The 20,640-nt window shown below is 48.1% G+C and overlaps 2 protein-coding genes across 2 annotated transcripts; one reads left to right on the forward strand and one right to left on the reverse strand.

Annotated features, from left to right (window-relative positions):
- Positions 1-5,064: 5,064 nt before the first annotated feature.
- On the reverse strand, positions 5,065-10,383 carry HES5 (hes family bHLH transcription factor 5). Its single transcript, XM_010405849.4, has 3 exons — positions 6,617-10,383; positions 6,290-6,470; positions 5,065-6,161 (listed from the first exon to the last, which is right to left on the reverse strand). Exons 1-3 carry the CDS (start codon positions 6,677-6,679, stop codon positions 5,920-5,922), a joined length of 486 nt encoding a protein of 161 aa, XP_010404151.1. The 5' UTR covers positions 6,680-10,383; the 3' UTR covers positions 5,065-5,919.
- A 6,366-nt stretch (positions 10,384-16,749) lies between these two features.
- On the forward strand, positions 16,750-18,572 carry LOC104693290 (transcription factor HES-5-like). Its single transcript, XM_010405850.3, has 3 exons — positions 16,750-16,864; positions 17,136-17,319; positions 17,507-18,572. Exons 1-3 carry the CDS (start codon positions 16,799-16,801, stop codon positions 17,770-17,772), a joined length of 516 nt encoding a protein of 171 aa, XP_010404152.1. The 5' UTR covers positions 16,750-16,798; the 3' UTR covers positions 17,773-18,572.
- Positions 18,573-20,640: the final 2,068 nt, after the last annotated feature.

A 20,640-nucleotide genomic window follows, 5' to 3' on the forward strand; every position in this document is an offset into this window, starting at 1 on the left:
CTGGGGATAAGAGACTGGCTCCAAATCCCCAGGAAACGGCCCTGAATTCTGACTGACCACTGTGTTACCTTTCCACAATCGTAAAATGTTTCAGCTCTGTGGGAAGTTCTGTGCCCAGAGGCGTTTTGCTGCGTTTTAGACTCGTAGAGAGTGAAGACTCAGAGAAGCTTTATTACATACTTAGGAAAAGAGGGAAGATCCCGATGTTTCCCGGGAGGAATCCGAAGCCTTTCCTTCTCCCATGCTGCCACCTGGTGACAAATCCCGCTCCAGCTCCTAAAACACCTAAACTCCCATCCCACAGGAGCAACTTTCAGACTCCATCGAACCACAGTTGGTGCAGACATCAAACACTGCAAAAAAATTCATTTTTAGTTGGGAGATTGCTGATCCTTGTTGATGCTGCACCTCTTTCCCTGGCTGAGCAGAGCTTCCGACTCACCTACAACAGCTTCCACCTGCAAGTGAACCCACTGGAAGTCATAATGACGGGGCTGGAGGACAGATATGTCTTTGCAAAAACGCCTTTGGATAAACTGCTACCAAAAAATTCATAAATCCCTCCTCGTAAATGACAACACTTGCTGAACAACAATAACACAACTCCTTTCCCTCCTGATGAGCTGCTTTCACTGCTGTTTATTTAAAAGTTCACCTCAGTAAAAAAGTAACACTGAATACCTCAAGATCCAGTTACCTTCAGCAACAAGAATAAGCCATCAGCAAATAAAAAAGAAAAAAAAAACAGAACTTACCAGAAAGGTGACTGTAGCACAGAGATGGCTGAAGGTGCCTTGTCACTGTTCTCTGAATTTTCTCCATTTGGGGGTTTGGTTTTATCTTGAAAGTTTTTCACTCAACAATGGCAGTGACCCCTCATGAGTGTTGTGGAGGGATGAGCAGTGGTTAACAATTAGCAGCTTCCACAGCTGGAAGTGCTGGAAAACATCCAACCCCCCCAGTGAAACATTAACCAAAGAAAGAAAAAGGTCAGAAAAAAATATTGTATTTTCCCCGATTTCTGTCTTTACTGCTCACTGTCACACAGTCAGGACACCCAACCAGCCACAAAATCAGCAAGCACAAAACAAGCAGTGGATTTGCTGGGTGCTCCTGGTATTTTCAGAAAGAAATGTTAGAAAACACTTTACAGACTTGTCACTCATTTGACCACCAAAAGCAAACCCAAGGCTCAGCAGACACACGAGAATCAGCCTCTTTTCCGGTTCAGTTACTTCCCAAACTTTGGAATTGTGGCACCCCTTTTCAGAATCAGTCTCTTTTTATGTTCAGGTACTTCCCAAACTAGAAAATTTGTGGAATTTTGGCACTCCTTTTTGTACAAAAAGAGCTGGGGGTGACAGCAGCTGGGGGCACTTTGCCCTTCCATGATTACTACAATGCACAGGTTTTCAGAACATGAGAATGGGACCAGTGTTTGCACTTGAAAACCAAATCCCACCCTAAAAATCACCATGTTTTTATTCTTAGAACTGTAACAGAAAGTGTTTCTTCATGGACAGATCTGCCTGTGTACAGCAGAGATTTTTTTAAGGAGTTTTAAAGCATTCCCTAAACCTTTCCATTTTCCATTGCCTGCAGCTTTTCCCATCAGAGCTGTGATTTTGCACAGCCGTTCCTATAAACCACAGAGTTTCTGAAACATCACCTTATTCTGCAAAAACATCCAGAACCAATTCTGCTGAACAAACTGTTAACAAAGTTTTAAAAAAGGAAAAAAAAAATTAAGGAGCTGTCTATCATATTTTCCCTGTGCAAAAGGCCACCATTTCCCATTTTTTCCATTCCTCATGGTCATGTGGATGCCACCTCCCAGATCCAGATGGGTCCCAGCACACCCATCCCAAGCCTTCTCTGTGCTTCTCCAGATTCTTCCACATCTCATTTTAAAGATCATCCTGATAACGAAAGCATTTCTGTCCTCACCAAATCCTTCCTTAAAAAACATCCACCAGGATGGTCTTCCAGAATAATCCTTTTCCTTAAGGTAAAGCAAACAGCCACACAACTCAGAGTCTTCCCTTCTGCAGACACCAGGAAAGTTCTTTCACAGGAAGAATGTGTTTTCTTTAATAAAACTTTATTTTTAGACACAGTCGACTCAGAGGATATTAACTTCCTTTACTAAAAACTACCTGGTTCTTGCTGGGCACAATTCCTTTTCCTAGCAGTGTCTTCTTTACTCCTAAAAACTGAAAAATCTGTACAAAAATGCATTGGAAACTGCGTTGTGTATTATGTGGAATGTTTAAAATGGAAAAAAAAAAGCCATTTTTTTCCCACCAACAAGCAATAGTGGAATAATTAATGCATACCAAGTGTCAACTGTCCATGGGGGAAGAAGAAAAGTCCAGGCATTCCACACAGCCCACTGCTCCTGAAGGGGATGTAAGAGGGAAGAGCTTTCCAGCCCCTGATGACACTCCCAGCGCCTTGATCACTCAGCTATTTCAGACTTTGATGCTTCAGAAGATGCCACTGGGCTATTTCATTAACTTCTTTGCAAACCCTCCTTTTCATTTTCAAGTTGCCTTTCTCTTCATGATCATTTAGGGGAAAAAAGGGTTGTGCTTGGGTTTTTTAACCATCTCCATTGTCTGCCACAGTTCAAACAATGTCCAATTCAGGCCTGGTTCCTTCGGGGTCGGCACCAACTTCCTGCACAGGAGCAGTTGTTTGATCCCCTTTCTCCTCGTGAACATCAAAGCCTGGCCGTGCTGGTCATGCTTTATGACACGTCAAAGGAAAACACAGAGTATGAACAGTCAGCTTTTATCAGAAAATCCTACTCTTTACACTGCTAATAGCCAGGCTTTTACTTCTCTCTTAAGAGCAAGAACCGCTGTTGGGCCACTCTCAAATCGGATTTTAATGTATTACCCAAAAAAAGAGATACCGCTGACACTGCTGCAGAGGAAACAGTCCCATCAACAAGCAGCAAGGGGGATTTTCAGCTGAAGAACTGAGACCGTTCTTCAGGATATTATTGTAAAACTAACCCTTTACAGTCATGTTCTTCATACTTATGGGGCACCTAACTTTTCCTCATTTGCCAGATATCTGGGAGGGCAGCTGCACCAGCCAGCAGGACCACAGAGATGAGGATTGCCATGACTGCTATCAGAGGTGGAACTGTGGAAGTGTCCTGCTCCTCAGGTGTGATGTGAGAAAAGAAGTAATTGTGGTGTTAGAACCTGCCAGTGGCACTGCTGCCCTGTTTTCCACATCACACCTCCCAAAGGTCTTCCTGACTTGGTGGGTAATCCAAGTGGGAGCTGGCTCTTACCTCTTTGCTTTAATGCTTGTAAGTGCAAAATGATTCTCCTCAGAAGCAAACTGTCAGCTGTTCTACTCTAGATAAGGGATGTGTCACCTGAAACCGAGGTACCACAATTGTTCTGCTCTCCCAGGCTCCATAGCCAGCTCTGCTGGAACCACCAGAGAGCCCCCCATGCAGTGATAAGTTTGGACAAGAGGCTGAACGCTACATCTGTCATGTGAATGAGCTTATAAAGAGAGGAGTTAAGCTGTTCCCAAGAAGAATAGGAACAGGATTCCACACTTGGAGCCTTACTGGAAGGAAGATGGTGCTGTTTGGAAGAGACTAAAATGCAGATCCAACAGCCTCACTCACCCAAAAGGAGTCCAAGCTGCTTCCCCGGGCAGTGGGGTGCAGGTCTCAGACATGCAGGCTGTGGTGGAGGTGCCAGGAGGGCAAACTTCACACACATTGTCCTTGGATTTTGTGCCTAGAAGGGAGAAACCCACAGGATTTCTCTCTGCACCTCTGGCTAAGGACAGCCCAGCACAGTCTTTGTGACCCGGTGATTCCTGCAGAGACCCTTAACCACAGGCAGCAGCTCACACAGTTCTGCCTTTGCACGAAGGGAAGAAGCATAAAGCGCTCTTGGCCACATCACACTCGGTGCCCACGGGGCACTGGCCCAGTTCACAGCCAGCGCTCCGACTGTGTGACCGACACCACGGCGAGGACCTCGGGGCAACACAAGGACCGGGTTATACCGCAAGAACCGGGTCCCACACGACCCCTGAGGTGGTTTCCCGTCACGGCCCCTCAGGCGGTTCCCTCAGGCGGTTCCCCCACGGCCCCTGAGGCCGTTCCTTCGTGGTGTCTGGTCTCCCCCCGGCCCCGCTCGCCATCCTCATGGTGCCCCGGCAGGGGTCCCCGCAGGACACCAAAGCAAAAGCGAAAGAAGGCGTGGAGGAAGGGGACGGAAAGGGAAGGAATGGGAAAGGAATGGGAAGCCGCCGGGCTGTGCGGCTCGGGTTCCCTCAGCGCTTCCCGCCCTCCCGGCCGGGCACAGCGGGGAAGGCTTTGGTAGGGAGAGAGAGCTGTGCCCAAAGTCAGCAAAATACCTCAAGTTATGCCAAAGCAGCCCTTCAAAGCCTGAGAAACCCCTCAGATCCTGGCAAACTAACCCCTCAAAGCCTGACAAACTCCTCAAATCGTGTCAAACCCCTCAAAACCTGACAAATCCTTCAAAACCTGACAAACTCCTCAAATCGTGTCAAACCCCTCAAAACCTGACAAACCCTTCAAAGCCTGACAAACCCCTCGAATCCTGGCAAGCCAACCCCTCAAAACCTGGCACAAACCCACCCACCCCTCAAAACCTGGCAAACCAAGCCTTCAAATCCTGGTACAAACCCCTCTAAACGTGGCACAAACCAACCCCCCAAAACCCAGCTTAGGGGGCCAAGTTTGTGAACAAATGGTGTGAAAGAAGGACTCGGGTTCTAGACAGGGGCAGGACATTGCTGCTCAGGTGAGGGGTTTGGGGACAGGAGGGGCAGTGAGCGAGGAAATGCTCAGTAGGATTCAGCTGAGGGAATCTGTGTGACAGGAGCACTTCTTGGGGTTCAGGGTGGCTCACACGGTGGGATTCATAAAAATATACAGAGTAAACATGAATGGGAGTTCCTCGAGCTTTCCAAAAAAATCCATTTCTTCAGAGCGCCATTAACCTTTCTCAGGGGTGCAAGCGGCTGCACGCCCTTCAGATGGAGAGACCCACACAGAAGTTGCACACAAATGCATTTTATTGCTCTCTACACACACAGAGACGCATACACAGTATGCAGGTGAGCCATAGGGCAGTCCCAGCACTGGGAGAAACATCATCCACCAGGAATTCAACCACTCAATACAGATAAAAATCATTATTATAATGAAAATGCTAAAAAAGCATAGCTTACACCCAAAATGTATAACATTGACAAATCAAGCCTGTTACCTACTACTTTTCTTTAACATAAAGCAATAACATACTCTTTTTCTAAACTGAAAAAAGCATCAAATAGTAGAAATATTCCACATAATTTCCTAACTCCTGGTCATCCCTCACACTGTATATACAGGACTATGAAAGGGCCATGAGGGAGAAATCCAAACCAAAACCAAACCCATTTTTGATGCTGAACAACTGATAAGCAAACAGAGGGAAATTGATTTTAACCAAGTGTGCATGAACCAAAGGGAATAAATTTATCCTCCAGAGTGACTGAGCCAACCAGAGTCGCCAGTCAAGCCAGAGCAAAGCTGATGGCTCTTACTGGGAATATTAGAGAAAATCTCCTACAGCAATTCCTGTCCATCACAACTGTAACATTTACAAACACCCTCCTTCATTCTGAAGACGTCGCCCCTGCCCGGGCAGCACTGCAGCAGTGCCTACACAGCTTCAACACTAAAGAGAACACCTCAACTTCTGCCAGAGGATCCCAAAAAAGTCAAAAGCATGGCATTCTCTCATACATAAATAAAACACAGGGGGAAATAAAATCCCCTACAGGAGAGAGGATCAGAGCTGGACTATCAGATGCAGTCAGATCCTTCCTCTGGACTGTCACAGGTCTGTGCTGTGAGGACTGCCCCAACTACCAGGGCCTCCAGAGAGGGCTGCTGTCCTTTGGAGACACTTGCTTCAGGGCACCGGTGTTCCCAGGGGAGAAGGAGACCTCTGGAGCAGATGACTGGCTCTTCTGGAAGTGGCTTAAAAGTTTGGTCTGTGTTTCAGTTCGGACTTTGTGGAGAGAGAGAAAATGGAAAGCTTCTTGCAGACACCTGGAATAGCCCTCTCTGAAGTCAAACTGGGAGCTTTTATGGAAGGATCCTGCAGCTACAGATGGGAAGGAAAGAGAAAGATGGAAGAAAGAATAGTTTAGAGCAGTTGTTCATGGCTCGAGATTGATACAACAGTCACAGACTGGAAGTAAAATGGAGATTGAAAGAAAACCCAATACTCACTCTTCATCTGCAGCTGGCTCTGCTGCTTCAGGTAGCTGACAGTCATCTCCAGGATGTCGGCTTTCTCCAGCTTGGAGTTGGGCTGGTGCCTCTGAAACTCCTTCTCCAGGAGCAGTTTCAGCTGCTCGATGCTGCTGTTAATCCGGTCCCGGCGCATTTTCTCCACCACCGGCTTCCTCAGCTGTAAAAAGCAAAGGAAAAGAGACCTGTTATTATAGGATGTTCCCCCTGACAGTTCGCAGGGCTGTTTGCTGCCCACCACTGCTCCTAAACAGTGTGAGGCGAGGTCTCAGCTGGTGTAAACTGCTCTGCTGTGCCTGCACTTACTTTGTTTTTCTCCTTCGGTGTCAGCAGGTTGTCAGGCTCCAAGAAAACGGTGCTGGGAGCCATCTGTCCTGAGCAGAGAGGTCTTGGAGTGGAATCCAGGAGAAACGTGTTGCTGGAAGCTGCCTGTGCCCGATATTTATACTGTCCGAGCTCGGGGCGAGTGTGTGGGTCTGCGGCTCGGTGGCGTTTCCCACACTCGCCAGCCAATCCGGGCCATGGGCAGCACAATGGGAGAAGCAGCTATTCTTGCATGCTCCAGTGCCAGTGAATAGCCCGCGGATAATGACCTTCTCCCAGATGAGCAGGTGGGGAGTGTGTGCTCCGTGAAAGGCTGGGATCAGAGTTACGTGTCAGGAGCTGGGAAAGAGCTGCCCTTCAATGGGAAAGGCTGCTGACTAATGCCGCGGATCAATAGCATTCCAGGGGCAGCCCGGGGTTCACATGCGGGAGGAAGGAGGAGGAGGAAGGAGGAGGAGGAAGGAGGAGGTCAGCTGCGGATGGCGGGAATGCTGCTCCCGGGAGCGCGCCGAGGCACACGCTGGAGCAGGCACAAGGCACACGCACATGCGAGCAGCTCCTGGCGTCCAGAAATTCCTCAAATCCACTCACCTGCTTTCCCCAGTGAGCCACTTGTGGTTCTCCCACAGGTGGCTCTGGCACCAGCTTTGCCCATGGGAAACAGAAAACGGCTTTCCCACTTTGACTTACTGCAAATAAAAACGTTTAATTTTAAGTACACACAATTATTGTAAGCATTTTCTGCTTTGATCTTTGTTCCCTTCCCTCAGCAGCCCTTTCGAAAACTCTCGAGTCAAGTCATAAGCACTTCATGTTTCCAAATACCTGCAAGACAAATACTTGTGGAGAAGGGTCTTGGGAGTGTTTTGGGATCAGTTCAGTATCACATGCTGCTTCTCACTTCCTCCCCAAAATGTATTTTACTCTAATTATTTTCATTTAGTCTATACACAGAGGAAAAGTGGGTGCAGAAGAGATTTCTATCCTCATAAACTTACTAGAAATCAAATTCCTGATTCCTTGTTATTCTCCCCTTGGCCAGTTCCTGTGTTGGATGCACAGCCTGTGCTCAGGAGGTGCCTGCAGCTGGGAGAGCTGACAGTCTCTGATAAAAATACAGCCAGGGATTCCTGCTGGAAAACTTGAACCAGATCTGCCAGCAATTTATCCATCAAGTAATGTCAGGGCTTATGTTTGGGGAGCTCTTACTGTAATGAGTAAATACCAGTTGTATAAATACCATTAATATATGTGTAGGTGTGTTCACCTTTACATTAATGTGTGTGTGTGGTCACACAGGGCCTTTAATGTGAACACACCCAGAGCACAGGGACACATTTCTGTCTCACTCTGCAGCTCATTATTGGAGCACCAGGTAGGGCTTCAATGACCTCTTCCAGGCTCTGCTTTTCCATCTCTATTGTGCTGCCCTGAATGGGCTCCCTTCTCTCGGCACAGAGCAGCAGCTGTTGAGCTGTTCTTTTATGTCAAGTTGTGGGAAAGCTTTTGTGACACCGTTTCACATGTTCTCCTCAAAGCCCGTGGATTATCTCTGAGCCCATGTAATGCCACCTCTGAAACCAATCTTGCCCTCTGCTCATCCCTCTCAGGGAGATTCCCTGAAACAGAAACTCTGGAGCTGGGACTCCTTTCTCCAGCTCGTTAATTGAGCACACGAAGAAGAAAAGTGCCAGTCCTGTGATGGGCAGAGCAGTTTTGCTAGAGACAATTGCTGTTTCCTCTTGCTGCTTTCCTCTTATTCTCGACTCAACACTCAGATAAAAACTACATTAATTCCATGGGAACAGCCATGCCAACCTCACCCTCCTTGCTCTTGGGAGTGGTTGCGCACTGGCACAGACGAGGGGTCAGTGCTCAGAATTTCCTCTCCACCGACATCCAAACTGATCCAGAGCCTGCACCTGAGGAGGCTGAATGCAAAATAATCTTCTGTGGCATTCCACTTTCACTAGAGAGGCTGGAGGCCCTACATATTTAAATTTGGCATGATAGTAAGAATTACAGTATTCAATGTATTACTGGGAGGTGAATGTAGCAAAATCTCCCTTGGGTGGGAAACCCATTGAGGTTCTTATGTCCTCGCTCTGTGTCACGGACAAATTTTAAAGAATCTGAAATAAAAACATGTTTTTAAAACAGCTTTTTATTTTCTCTTTGGTTGCACAAACTCTGAGGGGAAAAATTAGCCAGTTACTGACTGAGTTGGAAGAGTTACTCAGATTAGATGCTCAGTTGCCCAAAACAGATGCTCTGCTTGGGCGGGAAATCCTAAAGAAAGTGATAACAAAAATTCCTCCCTATTATAAATTTTGCAGAGTCTGTGGACTTTAAGAAGAATGTATTTGGAATTACACACCTCCTACTCCAAAAATACACACTACTGGACAGAAAGCTCATTAGGATCCCAAAATACTGGACCTGGATGTTTCAAACAGGGCATCAACAACAGCCTTGCCCCAGAATTCCTGCCAGATGTTAGCCCTTTAGAAAGCCTCAAGGATGCTGCTGCTTTCCCAAGTCTGGAGAGATGCTCCCTGCTCCCACTGCTTCCCTCCCGGTCCGTGCTGCCCAGATGGCCTTTTGGGAGCAGGGTTTCCCACTGAACACAAAGCAGAGCCAAGCACCGTTGCTAATGTGGTTTGTAGTCGGGCACACTTCCTTTGTGACAGGAGGGAATATAGTTAAGGAATGATGTGGGAAACTCTGGAGTACGCAAACTTCCACAGTCGTATGTTAGTAAGTCCTTCAGAAAGGGGAGCGGGGCAGAGATGAACTGGGAACAGGAAAGACAGCAAAATGTGGGATATTTAGTTAGTGCTGAGTCCTGAGGAGCATCCTGAGGTGGAAAATAAAATGGGTCCAATCCCAAGGCCTTACTGGGATCCCCACTGAGGCCAACAGACAATTTGGACTCCAATATTTGCTCTGCAGATTTCATACCTCTGGAACTATTTCCTGATCTCTGTTAACTTGTAGATACAAATTACCTCTAGACCTACAGCAGAATTTATCAAAACCTAATCAAAAATTGAATTTTCTCCTTCCAGATACCAAAATGAGAATCAGGTCTGTTGTTTCCCATTTCTTCCATCCCCCTGGTATTGCTGGTATAAAACCTGACTGAGTTTTCTTAAAAGCCAGGCTCAGTTCCCATAGCTCCACATGGGCTGTACGAAACTCTCACAATACCCTCATGGTCCACAGGAATTGCTCTGTTTCCTGAGACATATTGAACAGACTGGGCAATTAAAGAGGCAAACAGGGCACGTGGCTCAGAAGTCCCAGTGCAATCTAACCCGCTTCTGCCACCTCCAGTGGGATAATTGTCTTTGGCCTGACTGGTGGAAGAGCAAGATACTGTTCTGCAGTTCCCTTCCCTGTCATTTCCTCCCAGCCCTTCCCTGTTTTTCCTCCTAATCCTTCCCTGCATTTCCTCCCTGTCCTTCCTTGTCCTGGTGCAATTTCTGTCTTCCTGCACAGCTTCCTTCCCTTTTTTTCCCTTTTCCTCATGGTTTACTTTCCCTCCATGCAGGTTTTATAATCTGATTTTTCAATCTGTCGCTCCTTTCCCCCCTGCCTGTCACAGGCAGATGTGGTGTGAGGACAGGGGTGTCTCAGAGCCCCACAGCCGTGGTGAGTGTGGAGTTCCCTCCAGTTTCCCACACCGCTCTCCCATTCAGGGCATTCAGGCGCAGGATAAAGGAAGTGTGCCATGCTACAAGCTGAATTAGAAATGGTGTTTGACTTCCCTTTGTACTCAACAGAAACCTTGCTCTGGGCAGACCATCTGCATAGCCCTCACCGTGGAGAAAACCATTGATCAAGGCCTGTCAGCCCAGCTGGGGGAACTTGGGAAAGTAATTCCTTGTGCCACTTCAGTTCTTTAGGGCTTAACATCTGGCTGGAGGGGGAGGCGACAGTTGATGGTTTAACAGTCTTGCTTCCTTTCAAGTTTGGGATGCTGTTTTGATCCCAGATAAGCCTTTCTGAAATCCTGATTTTAATAACATGGAAAGCATCCAGAAGAGTAGGAATAATGCACTGGCTTTGCATTTTCAAAGTGCTTTACAAATACCAGCTAATGAATTCTCAGCGACCTCCTCCGTGGGTGAGGATGTATTATTAGCAATGTTTTACAAAGGTGGGAAAATGAGGCTGAGAGGAGAAAACCAAGATTTCAAGATTTCAAACAGCCTACAGGTCACAGGCTTCTATGGCCAAGAGGCTGTTTGAGACATCTGGTTTGCAAAAATGCTCAGCACCCACTTTTGTTTTAATTAGCTTTGGCATCTCTGAATGGGGCATGCTCCCTTGCTTGTGGGAGGACTTGGATTTCCAGGCTGGACCACACTCACAGCCATGCACCACCCGGATAAGCAAACACCAAAGTTCTCCTCTGCCCTCAAGTTCAGCAGTGGGGTTTGAAAATGTTATTTAGTATAATTTTTCTAAGCCCATGAAACAGCTGGAAAGGAAGATGCACTCAAATCCCCAATCAGGAAATTCTTACTGATGTGTTCAACAGAAAATAACTCCGTATCTCCAGAAAGTAAACTAAGTTTTAATTTGATTATTTATACTCCTGCAGACCTGCAGCTGTGCTTAGGCCCTGGGCAAGTCTGTCTGTCAGCACCGTGGAATTCTGCTCAGCTGCTTCCCAGCAGGTATGGTTATCCTGGGATTGGAGCTCCTCAGGGGAGGGGATGCAGTGTGCCCTGAATTACATGGACTCCTGAGGGAATATGAGAGAATTTGACAACGTGCCTTGCCCTGTGGGTGGAGATGAGGGCATCCAACCCTGCCCATGGCCTGGCAGCTCTTGTGTGTGCCCCTCTGCCAGTCCTTTGCTTGGCTCAGGACCAGGTTTTCTACCTTCTGAAAAACCCTTCTTGCTTTTATCAGACACTATCTCTTCATTCTGCTGCTTGCTGAATATGGCAAAGATGTCTCCAAAACCAACCTGCCTGGCAGGGCAGGACCTCACAGGAGCCCCGGGACACTTTCCCGAGACACATGTCCGTTGTCCTCCACAGCTGGTGACTGATGGCTGCCAAGCACAAGAAAATGGGTTCCAGTGGGACCTTACACCCCAAAACTCACCCCAAAACTCAGGCTGAGCTCGAGGGAAAGGGAGAAATCCACTGGGACATACAGGAGAGTCAGCTTCAGGTTATAAACTTGTTCCCAAGGCAGGGAAAATCGATCGAGGCTCAGGGGACACCCAGGAAGCCTGTGGCTCTTATCTCCCACTGCTGCCCTTGCTGGCCTCTGAGTGATTAAATGTCTGCCCCATGCAGATGGGATTAATTGCTGCTGCTGTCAGGGGAGAGGTGCCTGCCCTCCTGTCTGGCACAGACACACCATTCCCCCCTTGTTAATGACAGTAAGTGGTTGCTGGGGCCAAACCTCAGGAGCCACATTCCCTATTTCCAACCTGCTCGCTGAAATATCCTCTCTGCAGGATACCTGCTCCCTGCCAAAAGCTTGGCAGCACTGTTTGTTGAGTCTTGTGACTTTTATCAGGAGACTCATAATACTTCAGGCCTTCAGCAGGACTTCACATCCAAGTCTCATAATTCTGTGAGAGAGAAAATTAATTATATCGATCCAAAGCCCAAGTTCTCAGTTAAAAAAAAAAATCCATCAAAATGCTTCTATTTTTATTAGAAACATCAAATTGTTTTTGTTAAATCCCTGTGATGTTCTGCCTGTTTCTTGGTTTCTCAAAGCCCAAATTTTGACACTTGAAAGGCTGGCAGCACTGCCGGACCCTCAGAGGTGCGGAGCCCATTGTAAGAGCTGAATGCCACTGTCTCCCAAAAAACCCACCCAAAACCAAACAATGAAGGAAGTGCATGAACCCAGCAGCTTCTGTTTGCTGCCCCCACTGCATTGTCAGTGACAGGCTGTTCCCTTCCTTGGCCAGGGCAGGGGAGGTGACTGATGGGAAGTTCCAAAGGATTTTCAAGGAGCTCCCAGTGAACTCAGCACTATCTGAGGTGCTTGGGAGAAACCTCAAACCCAGCTGGCAGCACGTGGGATATCCCCCAGCCCCATTCCAGAGGTGGGGAACGGCAGCATTTCCAAAATCCCCAGTAACTCAGCACTGAGCGCTGTGAGCCCCGGGAAGGAGCAGGACAGGATATATCCCGTAGTTGTTTTATCCGGGTTTGGAAGGAGGAGGGTGGTAAACACAGAACATGGTGGCTCCCGCCAAGCCTGCTCCCAGGGCAATGTGTTCCTTTGAGACATAATTGATTCCTGCCATCAGGCACCAGCCTGCTCTCCCCCAGGGTCAGCGCTTTCCCACATCCAACCCCATTATCCCACAGACCATGCCTTTTGTACAACACACTCCAGCTATTCATGTGCAAAGCAGCTGTAATCCCCAGACCTTTCAGAGTCAATATACCAGGAAATAATAAATCCCTCTTGTGCACTCTTGAATATGCTGAGAGGTGACTTGTGGGAATTTCAGCTGGGCAGAAAAATAATAAATTCTCCTTAATTTTTAATTATTTGTTATACTCACTGTAGAAGGAGTATGTCATTGGGGCATGACTACTTGGGGGTCACCACAGAAGCAGCTATAGAAATTGTTTTTGCCTCTAACAACCCTAAAAATGTCTCAGATGTTTCTTAATGATCAAAGTCCACTTTTCTTCATTCATGCACCTGGGAATGGCAGTATATTAACATTCTGGATCTGAAGAAAAACTAATTAAAAAAGGTTAAATCTGTGAAGTATGTACTTTACAGTATTAAGACCCCATTTTTGAGGGGGTTCTGGTGTCTCAAGGAGGCAAGATAATGCCATGACATTTAATGGAATATTTCATACAATAGGTCTAATAACAACATAACCTTTTCCCCTGGAAAAGGCAGATTTCCCTCCACTCCCACTCTGTTGGTTCACATGCAGAGTTATGATTCCCTTGTGGGAACAGAAGCCAATCCTGAACAGCAAGTTTTACATGGTTATTTCTTTATATATTGCCTTCCAGCCAAATAGTGTTTAAACTATTTTCTGTGTCATGTCACTGAAAGACCCTGAGCAGAGCATGATAGGCAGGGTTAGGGTTAGGGTTAGGGTTAGTGTTAGGGGCAGGGGCAGGGGCAGGGGCAGGAGCAGGGGCAGTGTTAGGGCTGGAAGAAGGGATCCTCATCTGAGACACCAAAAGAAGCAGTGGCTCCTCAATTAAGAAGTGTCAGAGGATCATTAGGGGTCAGCTCAAACAGGTAGCTCCCTGTATTTTCACACCTTGAACAAGAACCTCCTGGGAAGAAGCTGTGAGTACATGAGGGTGGTCAAGGGATGTGATAATACTGCAGGGGTTTGTGGTGCTGAAATCCATGAATCTTACTCATTAGGACAGGTCCACCCGGCAGTCACATACAGACCCAATAGCTCTTCAAGGTTCATCATTTTGAATAGCATTCAAAGATAATAATTCCCACTCGGGCATGTCTGCCTGGGACACTGGCAGTGATATTGCTGCCATGTCCCTCAGTGGTGCTCCCACCAGCACATTCCCCATTAAACTGAGATCAGAGCTGGCTTGATCCTGACCTCCCTCCATTTCCCTGGGTAAAAAAGCCTTCCCAGTACTGCTCTCAACAAACAGGCAGAAACTCCTCTGTGAGACAAGGAGAAGAGCCCCCCCTCATCACCCTCAGCGCTGCTGCTCCTCCACTCTGCTGCCTGAGGTTTTCCCAGGTGATGCCAAAAAAGCACAAGGGCCACATCAGCCCTGCCCCTGCCTCCCACCACAGGCACAGGTCAGCTCCCAGTTCCAAGAGGGCTCTGTGGAAGAGCTCAGCACCACTCTCCCATTTCCCAGAAGAGCAAAGTGAGGCACGGTGGAACAAACCAGCAGCCCTGGGATAGTCTGAGCTGCAGCTCAGCTTGGCACTCCTGCAGCCACCCCTGCGTGAACCAGTGTCCCTTCCCCTTGTCACCCTTTTCTCCCAGTGCACACAGATCCCAGAGAAGCCCCTGGATGGTGAAACGTGCCTGTTTCAGCCTTCCTGGGTGAAAAAGGCACGGAGTTCATGGCGCCCCAACAGAAGCGCAGCTCCACAAAGGAGTTATTAGCGCCAGGCTGTGTGGGTTTGGATTTCTCTGCCTTTCCCATACTCTTCCCCCATTGATAACATTTCTTGCTGGGACAATAGAAGTGTGCCTTGCAACTACTCCCGACATTAGTGACGGTGCTTGAGCCTGAATGATTTAAAGGGAAAGAATCCAACTCCCAAAAGACCATCTGGCTATCAGTTCTAATACAGCAATAAAGGTCAGGGCTTCTCAGGAGTTGGGAAAAAGATGGTTTTTGACACTGAAGAGTCTTCAACCAGCTTGGTCCATGCCTACCTGTCAGCTCCTGGCTGCAAGGTCTGCCAGCATGGCTCCCTTGCTAGGAAAGGGATAACCCGGGATACCAGCTCCTGGAGGAAGGCCAGCCAAAGACCACAGGAAAACAGGCGACACCTCATTAAAGCTGGCAGAAGCTGGGGCATGGTGTCTGAGCTGTGTCTTATTTTGTATCATAATCGTTTGACTGCTTCAAAGTGTTCATGAGATGTCTTGTCTCCTGGCTTTCCCACAACACAGGGAATAAAGGGCTCCAAGGACAACATCTGCCCTTCACAAAGAGCTGAGTCCATTCAGGCCGCTACAATGAGTCCCACATCGCTGCCTATTCCAGCAACACCTCCCTCCTTCCTGTCAACTGCCCATTACCCTCGGGCTTCATTGCAGCATTTCCAAGCAAGAAATTCTTTGGCTTTCTTACCTCACTGCACACTTCCCTCCTCCCTTGCCATGCCCAGATGCTCAGAGGAGGAGCACACCTCTGCCTGGGGCACCCCGGGCTGGACCCACACATGGCAGGATGCAGCACAGCTTTCCCCGGGTAGCTTCTGGGTTATTTTTGGTGCTGCCTCGAGGACTGTACTCAGGCAGAGATTTTTCTCATAACACAACATCAGAACTGACCTCCAGTGCCCTCAAAGCTTCATTCTTTTTCTTGCCTTTATCACAAAAGAAATGGTGGCTTAATTCATCCTGGCATTTCCATGCAGTCACGAGCAAGCAGCACATTTTCCAGATAAAAAAATGGAGTGGGGATGACATGCTGAAGGTTACACAGCGAGGCAGGTACATGGTGTCTGAGATCTGATATTCAGAACACTCAGCAGGGCCAGGCTGCAGCGAGGCCAGGTCAGAACCGAACACACGTGAAAGCTCAGCAAGAAGCAGAACGGACCTAAGGGCCAAAGATGGGCCTCGGCTGCTAAACCCCATTCGTGACCCACCTCTGGTTTCCCAAAACTTCCCAGGATTCTGGGTTGAGCCTGATGCTATCCTTTAGCCCATCTTAACCATCATTCCTGAAAATGTCTCTGTGAAAGAGACAGATGAGAAAAAGGAAAAGCAAGAGCTACAGGAGTGATTCTGCATGGCCCAGCTCTGCTGGACAGTGTGGGCTGTCCTTAATGGGGATAATGGGAACACTGGTTCAGTGGGCTCACAGACCCTAGTGTGTTATGGGGAAGAGAGAAAATGGGGTTACCATTCCCTAGTTATTCTCCCTGTTCCTCCAACATCCATTTAGAAATGTCATGCAAAGAAACCTGTGGTCACTTCGGGTCACCCACACAGACAAACACACACATCCCCCAGGCTCTGGGATGGGCAGAGATGTCCCTGGGGCTGTTGACTTGAACCCTAGCAGGGCTGCCCTCCCTTTCCCACCTACCCCCAAAAGTGTGCCTCCTCCACGCCACGACTGTGCCTGGCACATGCAGGGCCTCAGGAATGCCATTGATCCCAGCCCAACCAGCTGGAGGGTCAGTGCTTTCCCAGCTCCCCACGCCACACACTCCACCAGCAGCGTGGGCAGAAGGTTATTCTCCCCGGGGCATTGGCAATCAATGTACCATGCACTAATGGATGCTTCCTCTATTGTCCCGCTGCGGGCCTGGATTGGCTGCGGGGCTGTGGGAAACACCGGCGATCCCGACACTCACGTATCTGCCCCAGCTCCCCGGGTATAAATAGAGGCACTTGGGAGCTGCCAAAGCATCGCCTCACGCTCGGCACAGCAGCTGGGTGGGGTCTGTGCCCAGGGCTGAGCGCTCGGAATGGCTCCCAGCAACACTCTCATGATCCACATGGAGGAGAAGCTGCTGCCAAAGGAAAAGAATAAAGTAAGTAGAGCCCCTGAGAGGATTGGAAAGGCTGGCCTGCCCCTAGCAAATATATATGACATGGGAGAAGTGGTCTGGGGGAAAGCAAATATGTTAAAGAGAGATAAGGGAGATTATGTAGATTTTTAAAAGTTAAAATGGGTGGGCAGCATTACACAGCTCTCCTGCCAAGAAAAAAAAAGCATCTTTGAACATGGGTGTATCAGGGCATCAGAGGGGAAATCGGGTCAGGTCTCACAAAATCCCTAAAGATCTGCTCTGTCCCTCACAGCTGAGGAAGCCGGTGGTGGAGAAAATGCGCCGGGACCGGATTAACAGCAGCATCGAGCAGCTGAAACTGCTCCTGGAGAAGGAGTTTCAGAGGCACCAGCCCAACTCCAAGCTGGAGAAAGCCGACATCCTGGAAGTGGCTGTCAGCTACCTGAAGCAGCAGAGCCAGCTGCAGGACCAAAAAAGTGAGTGCAGAGCAGGTATTTCACACCTGGACCTGCTCCCAGGGCTGTGCCCTCCCGGACACCCCGAGGCGAGCAGGGGCTGGAGCACCCCAGCCCCAGGCACATGAAAGTCACTGCACAAATCATCACTGCCCCATGTTTTGGTCACGATTTTAACCTGCTGCTTTTGCTTTTCTTTCTCTTCCAGCGTTCATCCACAAGAACCCAGAGCAGGACTTTAACAGCGGGTACCTGCGGTGCCTCAAGGAAGCGATGCACTTTCTGTCCTACTACGAGCCCAAGAAGGAGACCCAGGTTCAGCTCATCAAGCACTTCTGCAAGGCTCAGCTGGGCGCAGATGCCTCGTACTCTCCAGCTCTGCGTGGCTCCCCCCTGTCTCCCTGCGTGTTTCCCAGAAAACAGCCTGTCCAGAAGAGCGTGGCCGCTGCTCCGACCATCTGGAGACCCTGGTAGACCTGCTGAACTTTATTCCTACGTTTTGCTACAAATACTAGAGGGACCTGTGGTTTATTAGTTCCTCTTTGAAGTAGGAAACATTGCTTTCCAAAGGTGGGAGGGGGCGGTTATCGTTTTTCTGTCACCAGAAATGAGGGTCGCTGGGTGGTTTCCCTTCATAGTGAAGGACTGTGGGTGTATCTTGCAGCAAATTTGTTGCTTTTATTGGTGGCTCCTGGCCAAAGACAGGACCAAGTTCTGTGGTGATTTAGAGAGCAAATGCCCTGCAGTTTCCATCACAGGCTGCTGAGCCTGTGGCTGTCAGTGGAAATCTTTCTGCTGACTGCCTGGGTCACTGGTTCAAGTGCTCCATTGTCTCTAGATAATGTATTGACCTTCCTCAAGAAGGAGCCCTTTGGAGAATGTATTTTGTATCATAAAGAGAGGATTGAGCCTTTCCCTTTTGAGTGAAAGATGTTATTAAAGAAATGCTGATTCTTCTGAAGCTCCTCTGCTATTTTTAGTATCCTTCTTACAGAAAGTTGTGATGATCACAGAGAGCTCTAGGGACAATTCTCTTCATGTCACTTTGTGCTGCTCTCATTTGAGGGATAATTGATGCCTTTTGTAAAGGAAATACCTGTGCTATACCGTAAGGAAAAGGGGGAGGAAGGGAAGCAGTAAGTACTTTATAATCATTCACTGAGCATGCTAAGGAGCTTAAAAAGCTTTTATAAAGTTGTGATGTATTCATCCTGTGTGATGTTCAACTTGCGTGTCTTCACTGTACAATACAATAAAAATGGTTTTAGTCATTAGTCCTTTGCTTTGGAATGATTAAAAGGGCTGACACTGCTGGACTGGGTGCATGCAGACTCTCCTGTGGTGGAGAAGCCATCAGGAAGTGTCAGTTCTGAGCCCTTCCCTCCAGTACATGACTTACATCTGTGAAATCCCTTTGGCAGAGCAGGATTTCAGATCCTGTAAGGAAGCAGCCTCTGGAAAAATTATCAAAAATGAAAATGGAAGTGAAATTGAAGTGAGGTGCTGAGAGGTGTCAACCTTTCAGATTTAACAGCAACCTATTCAGCCTTCAACAAATCACTCATTCCACAGCCACTTCATTTCCCCCACTGATTTTCCCACCTGAACTCAGCCTTGTGCTTTCTGCCTGTTTGGGAGGGAGTATTGTGCAAATTGCCCAATAACATCCAAAGAGTTTGGCACCTGCCTCAGCTTGGGGATCTTTAAAACTACCTGAAGTGGGGTGAACTTCAGGTGAGGTGAATTTTTGTTGTCTTGATTTTAAGACACAAATTCTGTTAGGCAATAACAGAATTGCTCCCTTCACTGAAGTGAGATTATAGCTAACAGTATAATTAGATAGGAGAGACTGAGGAAGCATTTCCTCTGTTAAATTATTTCCTTTTATTTTACCTTCTCTTCAAAATAAATCTGCACAAATAATCATGTCACAATCATTTCTCTAACCACAGTAATTCACTGATTTGGCTTTATGACAGGGAACCCTCTCCTTCTCCCAGAGATACAGGAACAGCATGAAACACATTTGGTCAACAATTCAACTCTCCTCAGCTTCCCTGAGAGAGGTGCCATTGAAAAGCTGCATTTCAAGCACACAGGCTTTGCTCCCAAACAAACGGAAACATTGAACACCTGATCTTGTCAGAAGCACGGAGCAACCTGAGATCTGCTCAGCTCACAGATCAAACTGCTTCCAACACTGAACCTGCCCAGGCCTCGCTTGGCCTGTGGTGAAATCCTCTGTTAACCACACAAAAAGGCCCCCAAAGCCAAACAGCTGAGTTAGGGATGTGCTGCTCTGCCTCATTATGGGCCATGGATCATTTAGGTTATAATTTGTGCACAGGCTGGTTGAGTGCTCTTCACCTCTCTGCCAGTGCAGTGCAAGGAGGGGTTTGGTACAGGTCTCTACCAGTGCTCCAGATTTGTTCTTGCTAATGAACTGCTAAATAATTCAGAAGAGATATTTTTAGGCTTTATGGTTGCTTAGCGAGCTCGAAGAAGTCACTGTGTTCAACTTGTCCTTGTCAATTAGCACAAGCTTCTGAATCCCAGCAAAACTCCAGCTGTTGTCCATGCCTGTGGGGTTTTAATTCAAGCCTAATTAGGGCAGTTTGGGGGAACTCGGGCTCAGCTGGAGTGCCATGTGCCCCAAAGCCCACCCCAGCCTGATGTGCACCGCTGGGAACAGAGTCACACGTGGCACGGAACAGGCTGCTGCTCTTCTGGGGATGGGATTCCACCCAAGGAAACCACATTTGAGGGTCACAACTGGCAGCACCTCTGCAGGCTGTGTAAAAAAGTGTGTAAGGGAGAGCAACAGTGAGTGCCTCCTCCCTGGGCAGTGGGAAGGGACCAAACCCCACCGGAAAAGCTGCTTTTTTTTTGCTGCAAGGAGTCAGATCCACCCTGGTGCAAGTGCTCCCCTTCTGCTTTTCATCAAGCACAAAGTTGCCCCTCTGGGCTTTAATTTCCCAATTACCCCAGAGCTAAAAGCCAGACCTCCGGCCTGCCCGGCCCCCGCACAGCAAAGGTTATGTTTACAATTTATTAATTATTATCACTTCTCATAATTGAACGCAAAGCTTCTTATGGCTCCTCCGGCCCCTGGGGTGACTCTCCCCTGCTCCCAACCCATTCCCACCCTTAGGGAAGATGTTGTTTATTATGCTGATCCCACAGCTCAGGAATACTCTCCTGACAAAGCCCCTATTAACCTCAGAGTGTGGGCCTGAGTTTCTCCGAGTTTCCCACACTTTCTTCCCTATTTAGGGCATTCAGAGGCCCACAAAGGAAGCGTGCCTCACAACAGCCCACATTAGTGACGCTTTTTGGCTCCGC

The sequence above is a fragment of the Corvus cornix genome, chromosome 21 (genome assembly GCF_000738735.6).
Source record: "Corvus cornix cornix isolate S_Up_H32 chromosome 21, ASM73873v5, whole genome shotgun sequence".
NCBI classification, from domain to species: domain Eukaryota; kingdom Metazoa; phylum Chordata; class Aves; order Passeriformes; family Corvidae; genus Corvus; species Corvus cornix.